The sequence below is a fragment of the Lepisma saccharinum genome, chromosome 30 (genome assembly GCF_977018435.1).
Source record: "Lepisma saccharinum chromosome 30, izLepSacc3.1, whole genome shotgun sequence".
Taxonomy (NCBI): Eukaryota; Metazoa; Arthropoda; class Insecta; order Zygentoma; family Lepismatidae; genus Lepisma; species Lepisma saccharinum.
In genome coordinates, this window is record NC_139258.1 from 15850556 (window position 1) to 15873494 (window position 22939).

Consider the following 22939-nt stretch of genomic DNA (forward strand, 5'->3'; position numbering starts at 1 on the left):
AGCACCTTCTTCTTCTTCCCTGGATCCTTATTCTGTCAACCATTTCTTCAAGTGCATCTTTCAGGAGAAGGTTTCTTCTTAGTCAATTTATTTTTCTTTTCTTGGTTACTTCCAGCGTGCTTCATCACATTTTATACAATGCTCCAGCTCCACTCAGGAATGTTACAAGACAGGCACCCACAAATATTACTTCTTTAAAGTATGCAATAGATTGTTTCAAAATGTTTATTTAAAAACAAAAATCTGAGAAAGTCAGGAAAATCAACCAAAAAAAAAAAAAAATCATGAAATTTTGAAAATCATCCAAAAACCTGGAAAAGTAAGTGTTTTTGTACTTGGCAGGATTTTGGAATAAAAATAAAGTATATTATTATTTAAATCAGCCTTTTGATTGGAAATATTCTATATACACAGTAAATGTTTTAATAGTTTATTTTTGTTCATTTATTTGGAACTATTGAATAAACTCTTCAAGAGCAAATGCAGTTTAACAGTTAAAATGTTAAAGCATCCTAGAATGGTCTGGAAATTTATTTTAGAATTGTCTGGAAAAGTCGAGGAATTTCATTTTGTCAAAATTAGTAGAAATCCTCCTGATATATTAAAATAATATTAAACTTTCTATGGTATGTTCACTCTGTTGAAGATGATCACCAAATACATCCTCTTTTTTACACAGTTTTAATTTATGCAGGTCAGGGTGTAATTGAGTGAATACATAATGTAATGTTTTAATTTATACATATAGTATATATATGTGTGTATATATATATAGATATATATAGATATATACACAGTGCCTTTCACAGTCAAGTCAGCCGTGAAGAGTGCATCTGCCGGCATTTAGACCCACAGCTGTTCGCTGACCTTGGCATTGGATACGTCAGTGCTTCAGTATCTGGATAGCTGGTGTCCAGTTTGTATGTGTTTGTGAAGTGTTAAGGTGTTTACAAGTGTTTTAGATTGTTTTGTTTTAGTTTACGTATTACCGGTGCTTTTCTGCAGTCTAATATACCTACAATTTAAAACAACATTTTTTTATGTATGACTCTTACGTCATTACAAATTCTTGTAGGGAAGCTAGAAGGCATTTTGAGACAGTGTTCGAAAACTGTTCTTGTTAAGAAGCGAAGGGTGGAACAGTGTATGCAGGAGAAACTAGATGACGTTGGAGCAAGATTTGAACATACTACTAAAAAATTCCTCCAGTGCCTTGCACAATAAACAAACATTTGCATGACGTCTGCATGGTGAGCTACCAAACATTTAAACCTGAAGAATTGAAAGAAAACATCAGGAAAAATTGAAGGAACTCACGACCGGATCAAGAAAGTGTGGGGCGTTACCCCTACACCCCCTATACGCCTTCATGGCGTGGTGCTATGCACAGGGGAACACTTTACTTTTTTTTTTTCAGATGAGGAACTGATACGTGTTAGTGAAAATTTCCTATAAATATGCCATAAATGTGTGTATGGTGAGCTACCAAACATTTAAACCTGAAGAATTGAAAGAAAACATCAGGAAAAATTGAAGGAATTTCAGATGAGGAACTGATACGTAAAAAAAAAGGTAAAGGTAAAGTGTTCCCCTGTGCATAGCACCACGCCATGAAGGCGTATAGGGGGTGGGGGGTAACGCCCGACACTTTCTTGATCCGGTCGTGAGTGGGGGTGATGTGATCAGCATCACGCCCCTGACCGCCTTTACCCCCCAGGGTTTCCCCCAGGTACCCATGTTATTCGACGCTGGGTAGGCGCCGGGGCCGCTTCCACCGTTAGAAAAGTTCCCGGATTTCTGACTACCATGCTAAAGGTCCCGGGTTCGATCCCCGGCCGGTTCAAATCCAGGAACTGATACGTGTTAGTGAAAATTTCCTATAAATATGCCATAAATGTGTGTATGCAGGAGGACATCATTTCCAACACCTCCTGTAACAAAGCACATGCTCATTTTAATTGTAACTATCAATGTAATTGCACAAGCTTATTTCACTACATAGGTAGCAGTTCCATTCACGCGGATGTAGCATCCAGTTTGCTGGCAGATGCGCTCTCGCTGCCTGGTGTGCTAGCAGCCACTTCATGGATGACTCGACAGTGAAAGGCACTGTATTTCCAATATTTTTAAAAATAATAAGCATTGTTGGATAAACTATTATATACTTCGAAAAAGTCAATACATGTGCTTGTTTGCCTTATAATATTCATGTCCTATGTAAATATACATCATAACATACATGTGGCAGGGTTCCAGTAAAAGTCCAAATTTTTCATTATTGTATATATTGTTGTTATTACCATTCACTGAGATATTGGAAATTATGGGTTTCCTAATAATGTAATTTTCAGCACAAGAAAGAAATCCACAGCTTCCATTTAAAAAACACACACACTAGTGCAGATAAAAAATAAGATTCAAGTGTACTAAATGAGCAATAAGATAGGAAATCCAATCCCCCTACTATACAGCAGGCCCGTAGCCAGGCAGGGGCCAGGGAGGGCTGAGACCCCCTGGAACTATCGTCAGCCCCCCCCCCCCATCCCTGGCACTAAGGTCAGCCCCTTGACATTAGGTAAAACTATTTTGTTTAATTTTGCAGTGAAGAGTGAAAATGCAGTTGCAGATATTATTTCGCTCACAACTTTGGTGAAGGATAAATTCAGGGAGCATGAACAGGAGCTATTACATTTGTTCATCTTATTTATAAGGAGGAGTCTAAGTAGCGGCAAATATTTAGGAGATTCTCTTCTCTAGACTTCACAAAGCACAGGGGAGCTTCTTTATCGGTACCTTCGCTACCCGTGTTGCGACCTCCCATTTATACAGAAATCTGTGTCTTTTACGAAATTATGCAAATTTCCTCCGCATCTGTGTCAAAGGTTAACAGCTCCCAAGTTTTGGGAAGGAAGGGGAGTTTTATTGTTTCGGCTGGGGAGTGGAATGTACATTAGGCACTATGCTTGAATATTGTCCATCTTTTCTTGGGTGATATGAATATCTGTATCATCAAACGTAGTATGGAGTGTGTGGTAAGGGATGATTTCAGTAGCAGCCAATTAACACTTCAAGTGATATTTTAAAAGATAGAGAAATATAGTAATTCTGCCTGTTGTATGGGTGCGAAACTTGGTCCCTTACATTGAAAGAGGAACATAAATTGAGAGTATTTGAAAATAAGGTCCTTAGGAAAATATTTGGACCTAAAAGAAATGAGGAGACAGGTGAGTGGAGAAGGTTACATAATTTAGAACTACATAATTTGTATTCATGTCCAGATATTATTAGAATGATTAAATCAAGAAGACTTAGGTGGGCAGGCCATGTGGCACGAATGGGAGAGGAAAGAGGAGTTTACAGGATTCTTGTTGGGAAACCTGATGGTAAGAGACCTGTAGGAAGGCCAAGACAAAGATGGAGGGATAATGTTGAGATGGACCTAAAGGAAATCGGCAAGGATGGAAAAGAGTATATAGATCTTGCTCAAGATAGGGACGGATGGAAGGCCTGTGTTGCTGCAGCCATGAACCTTCGGGTTTAAGAAGGCTAGAGAGTTAGTTAGTTAGTTATAGAAAAAATGTAGTATTTGTGTGATATTTCTAAACTTTATGTAATTTAATGACCCCCTCCCCCCACACATAATTTACCTTCATTTAACACTGTTAAACGTTTGAAAAAATGGACTCGATTTACAAAGCCACCCCTGATAACCCGTGAGCCCCCCCCCCCCTGGAGATCAATTCTGGCTACGGGTCTGCTATACGGTAGCATCCATAGATTTTTTTTCCTTATTAGTTAGTGCAACGTTTTCCCCTCTTTTAGTTTCATCTGACATCCTTTCTTATTTTTATGAAAGCTCTGTCATTTTGCATATATACCCCAATGACATTGTTAGTGTATACCCACTTGTATCTTCTGACCTTACCTCATTAGTAATTGCATCATCCATAGCTTGGGCCACCTGGTTGATCAGTCCCATCATGTACTGATCGTACCATCCTCCTTTGTATAAATCAAACGGTTGGCGCAACATTTCACTCAATCGCTGAGATGCTGGAAGGATAAAAACAAGATGTTATGTCGGGCTTTTGCATGGACAAATGGTTAATGGTGTTGCCTTTGATGTTAGTAGTTCTGTGTTCAATTCCCAATGGGGGCCTCCAAAATTTCGACACTGATCCAGCATCGTGAGAACAATTGGGATGCTACTTCAAAGGAAAAAGTAGTGGGCGAAAGCCAGAAAACAGTGGTGATGGGACTCGATGTACTGACCATGCATCACACAAAGAAAAAGTTGTTCTGGCACGCCCTGGCCCTTACAGGGCTGTTGCACCATGGAGTTTTAGTCTCAGTTATGTCGATTGATTGATTCGATCGATTTGCTTTATTTTACTTCGCTTTTTCTGCCACTTTTGGCTAATTTGCGAAGATGGGGATGAGTGATGATATGATGAAATTAATGAATGGACACTCACAAACATCCATGTCCAGGCTGGGATTCAAACCCGGGACCCCTAGCATCGTAGCGCAATGTGCTAACCACTCCGCCATGGGGGCCGGCTCTCAGTTATGTCAATTACAGAATTGTTATGGTAATACATATGGTTCAATTATAAAATTAATTTGTCACAGGCAAGTATCTAGAAATATATTTTGGTAGCCATATGCTAACCACATGCATCATATAACTTATTTCATTGTTGATAATAGGTCTAATGATTATTATTATTACAAGAAGGATCTCTATCCTGTGCACAGTGCCACTTTAAACTGTAGGACAGTCGTGATTAGTATATCTGAGCATATAGTGTACCTAACATCAACTTTTTGGGGACAAATAAGTAAAAATATGGGATGAAAATAGAAGTTTAACACCATACTTTCACCATCTAGCTTATCTCTAGTTACAATCACCAAAAATAAATGTCAAAATAAATTGAAAAATGCAAAAATTTTAGGATAACAACTGATAAAAAGTGAACTTTCTGATATTTTATGTTATTTATATTATTAGGCATTAATTTCATATTCAGTGAAAAGAACATCCCACTGGTTCAGTGGTCGAGCACCTTATTCACATGGTCATATTTCAAATTTGCCAGTGCGAAAAATTCCGTAACTCCTTCATAGGAGATGGATGGTCAGCTGGCAGAGGTGAGGCGATGACAAAGCAAAATAATAAAAATATTGCTTTTTAAATATTTAAGGGTAGAAGAAAAATAAATCAGAATATTCGCATATTTGAGCGAAATTAGTCAAGTAACACCATTAAACAGCTAGAAATATGCAAGAGATTCACTAAGTTTAGCGCATCGAAAGGAGAGCCCAGTTCTACACCCCCTCCCTCCATGCCCAATCATCCCGCTGCATTTCCGTTGAGTGCAATGGTGTCAGGTGGGCCAGCTCATCGCAGCAGGTCTGCGAATCCAAGGTCCTTCGACTGCTTTTCCCCCGCTTTTGAAGGTCTGGTCATGAGAGACCTTTTTTTCAGCCTCCTTGTTTACGAACATGGCAGGGTTTCTGTGACATCAAGATGAAACTTCTCAGAATGTCCATAACTGTAAAGCATGCAACGCTCTTGTTTTTTAAGACAAAAAAAAAGTATTGAAGAGTATCGCAACGCAACTTACACAGAATACATGATGAAAGTAATGGTGCATAGAAAATAAATATAAGTAAGCAAAAGCATAAATTTCCCCACGGTTAGTGCTAGAAAATTATTTTTTTTAAAAAAAGCAGTTCTGGATCCATTCTATTTTCTTCATAGTATTTCTTCTTTTAATTTTTTTGGATCCTGCGGTTCAAATATCGATTTTTTTGGGGGGAAAATGTTCTTGGTTTACAAAACACGGAGTACTTCCTGCTGTTTTGTGTTTGCTATGCTTACAAATGACAAGATTGATCAAGATTTTTGTTCTCGAGGTGATAGACATATTTACTCAAACAGAACCTTTTCCCTCACATATCTTACTTTCACATCAGGGATGGCCAAAAATATCAGGATTCCTGAAAATCTAAAAACCTTGATTCAAAAATTCTACTACCCGGATTTTGGAAGCAATCCGAATTTCGGAGAGAGAAGTTTAACAATTTTTTTTTTTTCAAGAATAGATTTTAGCCATCTCTACTTCACACGTCATGTACGAACACTGTTTCATCATTATCAATGTAGGAGTGCCCCCTCCCCCTTCCCGGGTTGAAAGATTGACCCTGACGTTTGGCAAGTCTTGCGATGACTACATAAAAATGTCATGCTTCGCCACTGTCAGCTGGCGTGGAATGTTTTTCTCAATGCAGTGAGTGTGAAAAATAGATAAGTGTGTCATCCACGTATGGTATATGTATATAATAGCTTACACATGACTTTTTATTAAAGAGGACTGGAATTGTTGAAGCAGATATCACATAGCTGTGCTATGGGCAGAGGCAGAATCCACTATGACAGTGGTTCCCAAAGGTGCTGCAGTGCCCTGGAGAGCTTAAAGGTGTGCCGTGAAATTTTCACAAATGGAGTAAGCCACCATCTTTAAAATTTAATGTAACAGAAAACATCAAGAGACTTTGTGAAAACAATGATGAAATTGAATTACCTGATGATATTTGAGATTCATAATTTTAAATAAAAAAATAATGTGATCAATTTTTTTTTTCTGAAATAAAAATAAAACAGACTGCTTCTTTTCACAGTTAAGTTGTTATATTACAACAATGTAACATTGACAACATCCATTATATAATGGATTATTTTTGTTTAAAAAATTACTAACCATTGTTATAACTGTATCTTTAGTCAAAATGAAAATAAATGTCTGATGAAGGGAGTGTGTGTTCTCCTGAAATGTCACAGCGAAAAACTGTTTTCTTATGGTTGTAATAACCATAAACTACAGGAAAATAATTCTACAAAGCAAGCAATGCGTACATACAAGAAAAACATTTTAAGGGGGTTTGAGTCACCCCCCTTGGTTTTTTCTAAGTACTCTACTGCTATTTTCTCAAAATTTCTGTAGCCCCATTAGATCCCCTCCCCCAGATTATGCCATATACTTGAAATGTGAAGGGGTAAGTGGAATTTTTGTAGCTCCAGCTGCCTCTCTTTTCAAGAGAGTGTTCGTCACTGGAACTTGCCACTGAAGGTCCTGGGTTTAAGTCCCACCCTGGACATGGTTGTCCTTTGTGAACATCCCTTCATCAATGTAATGTAATCATCACTCATGCTAATTTTCATGATTAGTTCAAAATGGCAGAAAAGCAATGCTAAACAACAAAAATACATACAAAGAAAACATCCCAATTAAATCCTTATCATCATGGCAGGAATAAGTAAATATGATTCAACAGATGGAAAATAAGTAGGGTTCCAGACTTGCTCGACTCTCTTTTTAACCCTTCGTGGGTCGCACGAGAAAGGTTACGTTGATGGTCGTGCACGGTCTCAGAGACCGGGAATTTAAAATATGCCAAATTAATGGTGTAAAGCGCCAAATGCTCAATTCTTACGATTAGATCTTTTCTTTCAACAATTGAGATTCTATAAAACTATAAAAATTGAAATTCTATTAAATTATAAAAAGGTACTCTTCGTTAATCGGACATTGAACAGCATATCGGATTTTCAATAAAAATATGTTACACCTATAGCTGCACATGGACTCAGACAGCAAGGGGTTTCAACGAACCCTCCCTATTGGCTCGAATATCTTACTAACACTGAAAACAAAATCGTGGGGTAAAAGAGAAAGGTCAGAAACTCAGCTAGACAGAGGGAGGGTGTTGACAAAAGAATCATTGATAAATAATGACATTAAAATCACACACCCAGAACGAGAGACCATGTGCAACCAATGCAGGGTTAAGCAAGTTCTTAAGCAGAAGACTTTAGAAAGTTATGTACCTATTGTCCCTTCTGTGCCAACTTACCAATATATTTGTTGTTGGGACTCCACCTCTCCACCATTGTTGGAAGCAGCGAATGCCCGAACCGGAAAGCTGCTGTGATGAATGATGATGTCACTGTTGCATCCAAGTCTGGATTGTAGCCAGAACTATAACCCTAAAAACACAAGCATAAATAACCACAGAGATTCATTTACTTACATATTTAAAATATTTTGTGCCCCCTCTGGTTATGCAATAAATATTATTGCCTGACAAATAGACAAGAAAAACTTCGGTAATTGGTCAAGCTTATAGTTCAAATAGGCATTTTAAATGGGGCGGGCACCTCTAGAAAACATTTTGTTCCCTCTTGTCTCTCTACCTACTTCTCTCTGACTATTGTAGCCCACCACCACCATACACACACACATATACATACGAGGGCTAGTCAAAAAAAAGAGTGAGAATGATTTTTTTTTATATCACACAGTGAACATGTAGCGGTGAAACAAATTTGCGTGAGAAGAATGTGTCTCATGGAATCGGCAGATAAAATTGCAAGCACGTATGTGCATGCATCTGGCAACACTGCACAAACAAAACACGAATGGTCAGAAGTCTCATATGGAAAATTGAGTTGGTTCGTGAGGAGCAGTATGCGTCTTTGAAATTTTGCATCCGTCCGCAGAAATGCACCATGGAAGCATACAAAAAGTTTGCAGCAAGCATACGGCGAAGATGTTCTTCCACAATCAACTGCTGTTTTTTTGGTTCAAACTGTTTAAGGAGGGCCATGTTTCAACCACAAAGCAGGGTGGTCAGGGCACTCCATCGCAGTGAATGAGATCATGGTTAACACAGCTGCCGTCATTATTCGGGAAGATCGCCAAATAACAATATATGAACTGGCGGACGTGTTACACATTTGCCATGGTAGAGTGTGCACCATTCTACACGATCGCTTGCACATGAGATGTGTATGTGCAAGATGGGTGCCGAGATTGCTAACACCTGAACAGATGCAGGTGACAGTGGAGGTTTATCAGGAGCTTCAGCATCTGGTAGCAAAGCATGATGAGGCCTACCTGAATTCCATCATAACTGGTGACGAGAGTTGGATTCACCTCTATGATCATAAAAGCAAACAGGCGAGCACAGTCTGGAAGTCACCCAGATCTCGGACGCCAAAGAAAGTCAAAGCTGTTCCGTCGGCGAATAAGGTAATGGTGATTTCCTTCTTTGACTACCATGGAAGGTCTACCAACATGAAGTACCGCATACCACGATTACTGGGCAGTATTATATGACAGTTTTGAAGACCCTGGCTGAACACATCCGTCGAAAACACCCTGCGCTGCATGCATCTGGTTGGTGCCTACATCAGGATAATGCACGCCCTCACGTTTCCAACGTTGTTGCCCAATATCTGGCTCGACAAAACATTGAATGTGTCCTGCACCTTCCATACAGCCCAGATCTTGCTTCATATAACTTTTTTTTATGTTCCCTCATCTGAAATCGGATCTGCGAAGCAAGCATTTTGATTCATCAAAGGCCATTGTGAAGAAGGCAGAGGCATTTCTGAAGACGATGTCAAAAGACGGGTTCCAGCATGTCTTCCAGAACTGGCAGACATGTTGGGCCAAGTGTATACAATTCGATGGGGACTACTTCGAAAAATACCATATCAACCTGGACCCTGCCTTCGTAAGTAAAAAATTCATTCTCATTCTTTTTTGACTAGCCCTCGTACATACATGAAGCAAACAACTTCACTAAAGTTATTGAGAATAATACACATTCAATAAATGGAAGACTAAATTCTAGAAATTATATTTGACTTCACGGGAAATTGAAAAGCACATTGTAGCTATGGATATTAATACAGACAATATCAAAGCAAACTTAGCAAGCATCCATTTCTTAAATAGAATTTTTCATATATGTATGTGAGATGCAGTCTATTGAATATCTGGAACTCCATGAATTCAAATACCATCTTGCATGGCCCCCAAACCTCTGGCACCCCCCTTCAATGTGAGGGTGTGTGATGGATTGGTGGGGCTTAATCTTTGAAGTTTGGATCAGATCGTAATGGATTCAGATAATGAAGATTCAGACATTAGATTCAGGATTTGGATATTAGATCACGATATGAGGTTTTAATATCAGATCCTGGATCCAGGGTTTGAATATCTGTCCTGGTTATTAGGTATGATTCCATCGGTGATCCAAGGTTCAGATATTAGGTCCAGGATCCAAGATTTGGAAATATTATCCTGGAATTGAAGTTCCGATATGAGATCCTGGATACAAAGTTTGGATATTGAATCCTGGATACAAAATTTTCATAGATGCAGATAATTTGGGATATGGATAATTCATATTCAAACATTCATACACATGGTTATAAGATGGCTGCTATGACTGAGTGAGTAATAACTAAAAATTTGGGATTTTCATTTCTTTTTGTTTCTAGATAAGCCATTACATTCTCAGGATTTAACACTATTTTAATGTTGTAATCAACTGCAGAATCTTTTATTTATGCATTGATTACAGTGCCTTGAGAGCAACGTAAGATGAGAAAAACCTGCACATACACAAAAATGTACTTACCTCTGCCCTAGGAAGAAGCTCATATTTCTCTATTGCTTCCTTGCCTAGCAACATAGGAAGGAACTCCGTAAATGTAATGTGTTGCACTAATGCTGCAATGATGTGACGAGTTTCCTGAAAGTAGAAGTTACATTTTAACTCAACTTGCTTTTTAAACACTAAGAATTTGGTATTAATTACTACACACTTTTATATATGAAAAATAATGAAATTTTATCAGCAGGATTCATTGATCTAGTATTACAAATAATGCATATTTATTAAAGATAAAATATACATCTTACTTGCATGGGGCTTACAAGGTTCCCCAAGTAACCAAAAGTTGTTGGTCCAACGTTGGGCCAACTGTTCCGAAAATGGTTGGCCAACAGTTTGCCCAACCCAAAAACATACCATTGAGCAACGGTAATTTGGCCCTGGTTCCAAAGTTGGGTCAATGTGTGGTTTTTATGTTGGACATATGTTTTTACATTTGGCCAACGTATGTTTTTTATGTTGGCCCAACATATGGTTTTTCGTTGGCCCAACGTACTGAAAACTAAAGAAGGAATAGCTTTGTGTTCTGATATATACATTATTTATTGTGAGGCCTAATGTAACCAATAGTACAAATTATTTATGAAAATAAAAAAAATGCACAACACTTTCTCAGTCACATGGTATCATTGTTTTCAAGGCACCATACCTTCAAGTGGTAGCACAAAAACCTTCTAGAGTTTACTTAATTTTCCATCTTTCATGGAATTGAGTCTGCACATAACATTTCTTAACCACCTTCACAATAATACCTGTAAGAATGTTCTTGTTCTACTACAGCAAACGAGACAAACAATAAGCAATTCCCAACACATCTTCCATCCATGACAGCTGACAAAGGACTGGTGAGTGACTGCAAGTTAAAAATAGCTTCAACTTTCATTAAAAATATATTATATTTCCAGTATGTGCTGTGATTGAAATATTCGAACAGAAACACTGTTACACGTCACTTATTTTATACTCTAGAATTTTCAGCATACTCCGGAAAGTTGTCTTAGCATGATTTTTACTAACTTTTCCATGGTTGGGCAAACGTTGGTAACAACCGTTGGCCCAACGTAAGACCAACGTCAATTTGCCGACCAACATAAAGCCAACCTTTCCCACGTAAAATCTGACATTGGCCCAATAGTGGTGGTTACTTGGATCTTGTTGAAGTTTCTGGTTTGTCACCAGAACTTTCTTCAGAGTTCTTCAATTAAATCACATTAAAAACTAAAATGGTTAAAAATGAAAAAAAAAATGGTTAAAAGAATAAAAGGGTCACAATGCACACTAGCCTTTCTTCAAGCAGTGGGCAGAGATGTGCATTGTTAATGAGGAAGGTTTTAATCAAGTGACTTGATCCTTTTGTCATTCTTCTTTCCGTTTTTTAACCTTTTTATTTTCTAATGTCATTCTATTGGTGAGCCCTGAAGAACGAACCAGCAAAGAAAAAACTCGCGAAACATCGGTTTTAACAAGAAACTTGTAAGCCACATGTAACAAAGATCTGTAATTTATCTTTATAACTAGCTGATTACCTGGCATTGCCCGGGTATTTATTTATCCCAATCTTCTATTACACAGGAAAATAATGAATTTTAACTATAGCGTAAAATGTAAAAAAAAGGTAAAGTGCTCCCCTGTGCTTAGCACCATGCCATGAAGTGTAAAATGTAACTAATTTTATTTACAGGTATTGAAAAGTATAAGTACAGTATACAAATTATAAAGTAATCAAATGCCTCGAACGCCTGGAGCAATTTCAACCAAACTTGGTACACATATGAAAATTGCAATCGTGAATGTCACCAATTAGCTTCGTGACTCCAAAATCTATGGATTCCACACTAATATCGGTCGTTTTCAATTATTTTTACGTCACCCCCTTCCGACCTCCACCCCTAGGGGTGCCAGGGGTGTCTTACCCCCACAGCATTCTTTTTAGATTGTAAGTCATACATGTACCAAGTTTGGTTGAATTTGCTCCAGCCGTTCGAGAGTTATGCTGGAACAAACATACATATATACACACATACATCCATTTTAATATATATAGAAGATTAGCAACTATGATTATGCAAAAAAAATTATAAATGAACGCATCTGTGTGCACATAAGAATTACTGATACTAATAAAATTTACCACTATTAACAACTGATATTCTACCAATCTTACATAAAATTGATAATGTTCCATGAAAAACTGAATTAATATACGTAACCAAGTGACTGCAATAAGTTTTTTTCCCTAGGAAAGGAGATTATGAAACATCAAAGTGGCAAAATTATCGGCCATATTACAAATAAACTGACAGTTTTATGCTTATATCTTCCAATGCTGAGAGTACGAATTAAGCTGTTCAATATTATGAGTATTTTATAAAATTGAAAAAAAAATCTTAATATTTATTGAATTGTTAGGACTGGACTCATTAATCTCTCAGATAATGACAAACCATTCACCAATCTGATATTTTTAAGTAAAATTTATGTAGCTATTTTTCAAATAAATATAAATATCTAGTTTCTTTTTCTGAGGGACTACCACAACAATCTTTTTGCATACTCGCTATGAAGGAGAGCATTTCCATCTAATTCTGACATGAATGCTTGCCATTTTGTATAACATCAGTACATAGAGTCTATCATTGTAGGTGGTTGTTACGTTCCTAGCAACTTTCCTCACCCTTTACTCCTATAGTCGGGAACATGGAGTCTCTAAGGGTCTACACTGAAACCTATCTTCAGGGTAGGTGCAGAACAAATCCAACCAACGTCGTGAAGTTTTAATGAAAAGTTTATTTACTGCTTGAGTGTTTACAGCCAGAGGTTAGGTAACTCGCAACTGGAACTTGGAGATCAATGGTTAATAGATAATTTCGAACTTACTAGAAAGGTCAGACTAAGATGGCCCAAACCTAGGGTTTTACAGAAGAGCGGCATACACCTATTCACTTCTTCCTAGATTAGACTGTTCCTATTTGGCCAGTCTAGGTCTTTAAAGAAGAGCGGCTTGCACCTATTCACTTCTACCTAGACTGACACCAGAACAGACCTCCTTACGAACCAAATTCCTTCGTATTTATACCCGAAGTTCCAGCCTCGAACACCTGTCTTTAGGTAATTTCTTATTACAATACTCTAAATTACAACAGAAAGATATTTGAAAAATACATAGTTTGGCAATTAATAATTTACAAAGAAAGTTTACATATTCATTTGAGTTAACAATTATTTCTTTAACGCTGATAAAATCTTACATTTTGGAAATATACAAATTTAAATGTTCCGCCATTATTTAATTACAATTAGGTTAGTTCATCAAACATTGATAATCTTTGATTGGTAAATCTATATTTACATCATAATAAATGCTTGTTGTCTTAAGCGAGCTGTCTTCATTTGATAGTTACAGAAAGGTGAATACATTAGTTCAACAACGCCTTGATTGGTGCGTTCATATTTGCGTCACAACATGTAGTATCATGGACATTAACAATGACTTGAGGTAACACTATATCAATTTTTCTTTTTAACACGGCATTGCAAAGTTACAAAATAAGTAAGGTCGTAACAGGTTCCCCCCTCTGTAGTTTAAAGGAAAATTTGAGAAACGAAAGTGAAACAAATTTTTCTTTCTCTAAACTCTTTGCCTTTCCTATACATTTTTTTTTTATATATACACCAATTGCATTTATTATTTCAAATTAAATGATTAGTTCAGTACAACTAATAATCATATTGTTTCCCAAATATTAATGCTTTATCAACATTTATAACACAACACTAGAAATTATATGGTTAGATTTCAATTAAGTACATGTCTTAAATACAATTTCATATTCAAATTTTAAATTGTTAAATCAACATATCATACAATTCTCAAACGATAATATTTGATCACAACTTTTTAAATGGCTTTCTTTTTTTATATATATATATATACAAATTTAAATGTTCCGCCATTATTTAATTACAATTAGGTTAGTTCATCAAACATTGATAATCTTTGATTGGTAAATCTATATTTACATCATAATAAATGCTCGTTGTCTTAAGCGAGCTGTCTTCATTTGATAGTTACAGAAAGGTGAATACATTAGTTCAACAACGCCTTGATTGGCGCGTTCATATTTGCGTCACAACATGTAGTATCACGGACATTAACAATGACTTGAGGTAACACTATATCAATTTTTCTTTTTAACACGGCATTGCAAAGTTACAAAATAAGTAAGGTCGTAACATGGTGTTATGTCAGTTCATAAGGTAATGGGTTTGATTTTTTGAGTTCAAGTTGGGAGAATAATATGAACGATTTTTCTTCTTGACATTGTATAATTTTTATAGAGGTTTCTGCACTTGCTTGCTTATGTTTGAAAATAGGGTAAGCAATGGCAAAAATGCATGATGTGATAGTCATTCAGTAGTCTAACAGACTGCATCACTTCAAATTACTTCTATAAATATAAAGTTCCCCATGCATATAGCACTGCGCTATAAAGGCACATTTAGGGGATGTGGTAATAGGGCCCTTCACATTATCAATGTCAACAATTTTGGAGGTGATGTGATCTATCACCATGCTCCAGATGCCTTTACCCCCATGATTGCCCCCTAGTACCCATTGATTTTAGGCTGGGTGAGCCGCTTTATGCTCTTGAATCACCCACCCCTGGCAAATTTGCAAATTTAACTGCTGGAATCGAATCCAGGTCTCCCGTGTGGCAGTCAGACACCCTACCGACTAGACCACTATGGCTCCACCTCACAAATGACTTCTATACTTACAATACTTTGAAGGTATTCTTATTGTACAGGGTGGCTCAATAAGTCACTTAACACCCCCAGTACAAGGCCACTGCACCATGGAATGTGAAAATGGCGATGACCAATCATTGCCTGGCCAAGGGGGAACCACATTGACGCCACCCACACGGTCGGCGGCCATCTTGATGTCCGCCATCTTGAATTCAACTTCAGAATTTTAAATGGGAAGGGGGTCGTGCGACATATCAAAATGGGCTAGAATTTCACGAGAAATGCAATGGGGAAGGTTTTTGCGACGTATCTTTAACCAGTAAAAAGTTATGACTGAATTATTGTACCAATTTGCTCCTTTTCGAGGTGTTAGAAAAATATTTAAAATTTGTTTAGCGCATCGGTAATGCATCGAGATCAAAGTGACGTCTAGGGAGAGAAGTTTGCATGCCATTGCACACGATTTTAATTGGATACATCCACGAAGAGCTGCACATTATGAATGGTTGTCGCGAACAATTTACAGTGTGACGCTTCCATTGAATTAAAAGTCCTTCACAGTGACAAGGCTAATGTTTATGTTCATAAGGAAGTTCATAAACAGAATATTCGATGCTTTTTATCTGATAACCCATTTTCGACAGATCAAAGCTCAATGGTTAGTGCTGCTAAGTTAATGGTGTGGCGTGCTGTGTGGAACACTATTGGTTAGTTGATTTTCCATCAACGAAACCTTAAATGCTTAGGGCTACTTGGATTTGTTAAATAAACAGTTTTTTTCATCCTTGCTTATGGAAGAAGGTACTTTTTACAGAGTTTTTTTTAATAGGGAAGAACACCAGAACACTTATGGGAACGTTATAAACCAGTTTTTGTCCAAAGTTAGTTATCAGATGTCAAGGGTCACATATTCTGTTTATGAACTTCCTTATAAACATAAACATTAGCCTTGTCACTGTGAAGGACTTTTAATTTAATGGAAGCATCACACTGTAAATTGTTCGCGACAACCATTCATAATGCGCAGCTCTTCGTGGATATATCCGATTAAAATCGTGTGCAATGGCATGCGAACTTCTCTCCCTAGACGTCACTTTGATCTCGATGCATTACCGATGCGCTAAACAAATTTTAAGGTATTTTTCTAACACCTCGAAAAGGAGCAAATTGGTACAATAATTCAGTCATAACTTTTTACTGGTTGAAGATACGTCGAAAAAACCTTCACCATTGCATTTCTCGTGAAATTCTAGCCCATTTTGATATTTCGCACGACCCCCTTCCCATTTAAAATTCTGAAGTTGAATTCAAGATGGCGGACATCAAGATGGCCGCCGACCGTGTGGGTGGCGTCAATGTGGTTCCCCCTTGGCCAGGCAATGATTGGTCATCGCCATTTTCACATTCCATGGCGCAGTGGCCTTGTACTGGGGGTGTTAAGTGACTTATTGAGCCACCCTGTACAGTCACAGACACTTCTATGTTCTAGTGGCCTCCCCAATGGTGCAGTGGTAGCGCCATTGCCTTGTAATCAAGGGGTCCCATGTTTGATACCCGATGGAGGCACATAGTGCTTCGGATCCCACTTTAAACTGTAGGTCCAGTCCCGATTAGCCTTACTGTGCATAAAGTGGACATAAAACACCAATTTCTAGGTTCTAAGAATTCTATTGAATGTAAATGGAGTTGTTACAACCCAGAAGTGGCTGTGACTGTACACAATCATAGTACAATTAATTATTGAAAATTTGTCTTATATTACCTGAAAGAGGCGCTCATCGTCCCAGTGTGGGTTAACTCGAGAAAGCTCAGTTGCAATGCTATTATGTTCTCTCATAAACATTGTATGCAGGACAGCCAGCACCAGTTGCTCATTGGCCCTGTTGTCACCTGAAAATGTAAACAGATTGATACTTTTCTTTTCCTTTTAAGATTTTAAAAATTCCATGGTATTTTCAGATTTTCCAGAAAATAATACAAATTTCGTACATTCACACCTATTTCTAGGCAACAAGAATATCTGTTCAACAATGAGTGAATTTAGTAATTAGCTTACTCTACCTGATCACTGGTTAGTGTTGCCTGAATTCAGCATGTGAATTTCAAAGAAATTAATTGCAGTCATATGTGTAACTTGGTGGGGGGCAAGGGGGGCAATTGCCCCCTAAAATTTACTGGTTTATTAAAATTTACAAAATAATTGTAGTTTTGTTAAGCTTAGGCCTGAGGAGCAAAGTAATGAGGAGATTTTATTATTTTGCAAATTTAACTGTTAGAATAAAATAGTCCTGGACCCTATTTTTAAAGATAGAAAACTTTTGATTCACTTATTATACTTGAATTTTATCATGATCCTAGAGTGGCTACCCTGTATAATTCGTAAAATCACTTACCAGCAAGAAAGCAGAAAATATCCTTGCTGGGTCGAATACAGCCATCATCTGGATGATCAAGTTTCAGTGGCAGTAAATCCTTCAGTCCATACTGGCGAAAAACAGGCAGTGTCTTCAGCAATCCACCCTTGAGACTTCGTAAGCTGTCGGCAACTTTTTGACTAGAGCCGTAGATGAAGCTTCCATCAATAAATGATGTAATAGCATTGAATTGAACTCTTGTACCTGAAAAAGAATGTCAACAACATATTAGGTTTAATACTAATTTCTATTCTAATGCATAAAAATGTATGTATGTATGTATGTGTGTGTGTGTGTGTTTGATCCAGCATAACTCTCGAACTCCTGGAGCAATTTCAACCAAACTTGGAGCACGTACCACTTTGAATCTCGAAAGAAATACTGTTGGGGTAAGACACCCCTGGCACCCCTAGAAGTGGGGTGGGAGGGGGTGACATGCAAAATGAATCGAAAATGACCGATATTAGTGGAGAATCCATAGTTTCCAGGGTCGCTAAGATGAACAGTGACACTCCCAATGCTCTTCAACTCCAAGTTCATTTTACACTATAGTTAGAATTCATTATATTCCTGTCTAATAGAACCTTAAGATAAATAAATACCCGGACAATGCCGGGCAATCAGCTAGTAGATAAATAAGAACACATTTTTTGAAGGGATGGAACATATTACAGAATTTGGAACTATTGTGATTGGCTAATAAAGGAATATCGGTGTACCAATAAAATAACTGATAAATTTATAACCCTTGGCACAACAGCTCATAGAGGGCCCGTGCCTACCTACAGACTGCCGGTCTCACTCCCTGGGGTGGGAGACCATCCAACCAGTTACGGGGTGACATGTGGTCGGCACGACGAACTCCCAGTCCTTGTTGTAGGTTTCCGTGACCAGATTACACTCCTCATTCGTAGCTCCCCAGTTTTCTCACAATGGTGGGTGACCACCAGTCCCATATACATTTCGAAATCTTAGGAGAAAAGTTGTTAACGCTTTCCCCAGGAGACTCGAACCTGTGCACGTCCTGTAGCCGGAGCCCAAAGCATGATGCCTTAGGCTGCATGGCCCGAAGTGCGACTCCACTGAAAATTTTACTGATCCAATATTCTATAAATAACCTTAATTCTACTATTTTGTGATTATTCGTGTACTTGTAAAGTTTTGCAAAGTAATAATCCAAATTTTCAGTCCCTTTTTCAAAGTTAAAACCCATTGCATTTACATTAATTAAAGATGTTAATTAACCATTCATGTTCTCTAATGAACGTTTATAATTTTATATCGGATTACCAGCAAAAATTACATATGAGCCCAACCTATTTATTTTTTTTTGTAACTTTTTTTCCTTTTGACAATTTTAAGCTGAGAATGAAAGTTTTCTATGCAACAAAGAGGAAGGGTGAATGAACAGATTAAAGGAGAGAGAACTTGGAACCTCAGGCTTTGTATCACGCTACGCTGACCCCACTACACAGTGGAGGATGGCAGAATGAAAGCAGTTTTAAATGTACACTTCAGATGATGAGTGCTGTACATAGTGAAAATGCAGATATGTGCTTTCTCTTGTTGAATACAATTACAGAGAAAACCCGATTTTATGTTCCCCAGTTTTATATTTTCCCGCATTATACATTCAATCTTGATAGTCCCAACACAGCAAAATATAAAGTTTTCCTCGATTTTGCATTTCCCTGCATTTTAATTTTTTCAATCTGGTCCCCCTGAAGAACATAAAAACCGAGGTTTCACTGTACATAATTTGAGCATAGTGCTGATGTATTGGTTGGTATACCAGCAATAATTTTCCAACATTTGATCTTTCGCAGGGTTCACAGAAAAGCTGTACAACACTTATCCTGTACAGTGGGATCCATGAGTATTACCGTGCAAATTGTCCATGACTATTTTCATTAATTTTTCTCTTACATCCTATGTGTTTTTAAGGGATGGATTTTTATGTATGCTGGTGCAGAAATTGTCAACAGTTTGTTTTGAGCTTTCTTTTACTTCTTGAAGCTCTTACTGGGTCAAATAAAGTGCACGAATATGGTGATGGACAATTTGCAGGGTAATACTCAAGGATCCAACTATACAACACTTAGTTATCCTGGAAATTAGGCAAAAATCGAAGTTTCTATTTATTTTGCACCAATATTCTGTGGAGAAACTATATTTTGTGATTACATAAGAGGTATTTTAATATTCTGATGAAATTATTGAATATTTTCAAAACAAAACTGATAATTTGATGCTTATAATTGGCAATATTTACACATTTGAACAAATTTTAATTATTACAATTTTCAAGCATTGATATCGGTGAGAATCTGTAAGTATTCTCAACTTTAATAATGTTTCATAGTATCATAGAGCTTTATAAATACACATTACAGTTCATATTACATTGCAAAGCTAGGGTCTTAGTACAAATCCTGTGCAAAGACATCTGTCTATCTCACCAGTTTATCATTCATTCTCATTGTTGCTATTAACCTGTGTAAAATAACCAAAATTGAAATCGTAGATGCACGTACATAGACAAAATTAGAGGAGATATATATACTGGTGAGAGTATCTACGAATTTACATGAATGAATGTCACTTTGCTAGTGCACTGGAATCTGAATTGTGAATGATGCTTCAAATACAATTTGGGAACACATACTTCACTATGTCACACACAAATATTTAAATCCACATGCTATACAGAATGAGAGGGATGGGAAGGAAATACTCACCCAGCCGACATCCTGGCCTGGAACCTGCTTGCGACCGCAGAATACTCATGCAGCGCTGCTTGTGTAGCTGGTAGAATTCGTCGTCAGGAGGTAATTCAATGGGGAGACAGTTTGGATGGCGTCGTGCAGTGACACAGCAATCTGGTTCTAGTTTCGTTATGGGATCTAAAAGAAATTCAATATGTACAAATTTCTTGCCTTGATTTTTTTTAGTTTTTTAATTTTTCTTTAACTTTGTGTGTGTATGTTAGTGCTCAGCTGATGCTTACATATTGATAATGACTGTTACCTGTGGCATTGGTATTCGGAAACTATCAATTTGAATTGAATCACTGATACTGGCCAGTATTTTTTTTTTTTTTTTTGGAGACTGACTTTCTTGCAGAGCCTACAAAAATGCTACACAACTCTTTTCCAGTGTCTAATTATCCTGTAAATTATACAAAATGCATAATTTTATTTAAATTTTCATGAATATTGTGCAAGAAAATCTAATTTTATAATTCAATGAGAGCTTTAATATTATAAATATCTTGTATGAAATGACTCTAATATTTTAAATCAGCACTTTGGTATAGTAATGTAATGGGCTACTTATATATTATTTATAAATATTCTGCATATAACTTTTAATTGTTACAATATTCAAGCATTTGAATCTGTAGGAATCTGTTGAAGTGTATATCTACCCGATATACTATAGGGTGTTTTTTTTAGAGTGATAGAACTTTGAATTGAAATAAAACACATAAAAAAATAAGTTTGAAGCCAATTTTGTTTTTATTTGAAAGATAAGTTTCTGACATTTACTTTTTGAAAATAATTTCCGGCATATGTCCACCACGACTAGCTGTGATGAACCAGATTTGATCAGTCCAATTTTGAACCACTTTTTCAAGTAATTGGGGACGTATGTCGGTGATAACACGAATTATGTTGGCTTCTAAAGCGTCAATTGTTGCTGGTTTATCAGCATAAACCAGAGACTTTACATATCCCAAAGAAAATAATCCAGTGGCGTTAGGTCACATGATCTTGGAGGCCAATTAACTGACAGCACTGATATTTCCGAAGTGCTCTATACGTTTGGCGAACAGAACATTGATTTTGGAAATATATTTCCACAATTTGTAAACGTTGTTGCAGCGTCAGTCTTTCCATGATCATTTGCCAATGCTCACTGATATGAAATGACAAAACAACATGTCATCAAAACAAAACAAATGACAGCTATACCTATCGAAAGTTCTATCACTCTTAAAAAAACACCCTTTATATATAGTTGAAAATTTATATTTTTTTCATATATCAGATGTTTATTTTTTGGGAGTGAGACGGGGCCAATTTTTCAATGTAGCCTCCAGTGATTCACTACACTCATGGGCGTCCGGAAGGGGGGGGCAAGGGGGGGCCGTGGCCCCCCTCTGGAAAATGAAAGTCAACCAAAAATTATGTATTTCACACATATAATTTCATTTTAGCCACAATAATATGTGTTAATTATTGCATGAACACCATAAATTCAAATTTAAGCAATGTTTTTCTAGGGAACAACACTATTTTTGGGGAAAATGTGCCTTGTTTGCCCCCCCTGGAAAAAAATACCTTCCTTGCCCCTCCCTGGAAAAAATCCTGCGGACGTCCATGACTACACTTTAGTAAGCCATTATTTTTGTATGTAGCCACATCCTAAATCATAAAATTAAAAACTTTGATCAATGTCTTTGAAATGAAAGTTTTATCAATGCTACTTTGCCTGTTTATACTTTCACTGTTGGACATTTATTCAGGTTATGTGTTGAAGTAGTTTAATTTACACATAATATTAAAATTGAATTCTTTCTTACCTTTTGTCTCTGCAGTAAGGGTGAGGTCATGGTCAATGAGCTGACCCCATGCCACAAACATGATAGTGACAGCATGGTCATGAACCTGTCCATCTCTGTGGACATGTGCCGATACCTTTCTTGGATTCGGCAGAGGGTAGCTCTCTCTTCCAAGCCGAGGTGCCGCCACTCCTAAAATGGATCACAGTCTTGCTTCAAAGGTCAGTTTTTAACTTATATGTATTAAAAAACTTTACTTTAACTAATGTATTAGGTCTACTATGCTTCGTAATTGTATACATTGTTTATCAGTGCACTTACTACTAGCATGCAATCTTAATTGACTTACAGCATAGTACAGTGATCGCCACACTGTTGATTGTAAGCTACCAGTAGTTCGCAGAGATATTTTCGGAGGCTCGTGAAGCTGGCAGTGTTCTTAGAGGGGGGAACTTGGACAATGTCAAGTATTCGTGTTGAATGTACACGCACTGTAGGCATCCGGGCAGTGTTCCGAGAAAGCAAAATAACAATACTATAGTAGATTCTTTCTCGTTCTCACGTACGACTCAAAGTTGACGATCACTCTTGAACCAAAAGAAAAAGTAAGGAATTTTTAAGCAAGGTTGAAAGTAACACCCTTATATTCAGTTCAAGTCCGTATGCCCATATCAAATAT

The 22939-nt window shown here is 37.2% G+C and overlaps 1 protein-coding gene across 2 annotated transcripts in view; it reads right to left on the reverse strand.

Moving 5' to 3' along the window:
• Positions 1–22939, reverse strand: part of LOC145982048 (immunomodulatory peroxidase-like) — a 115396-nt gene that overhangs the window by 20733 nt on the left and 71724 nt on the right. For both annotated transcript variants that reach the window (XM_083115631.1, XM_083115630.1), the window contains exons 5-11: positions 22282–22452; positions 20435–20599; positions 17676–17900; positions 17045–17172; positions 10498–10611; positions 7921–8053; positions 3926–4053 (exon numbers count right to left, since the gene is read on the reverse strand). In XM_083115631.1, the coding sequence (XP_082971757.1) occupies positions 3926–4053; positions 7921–8053; positions 10498–10611; positions 17045–17172; positions 17676–17900; positions 20435–20599; positions 22282–22452 (1064 nt within the window). The remainder of the gene's footprint in view (positions 1–3925; positions 4054–7920; positions 8054–10497; positions 10612–17044; positions 17173–17675; positions 17901–20434; positions 20600–22281; positions 22453–22939) is intronic.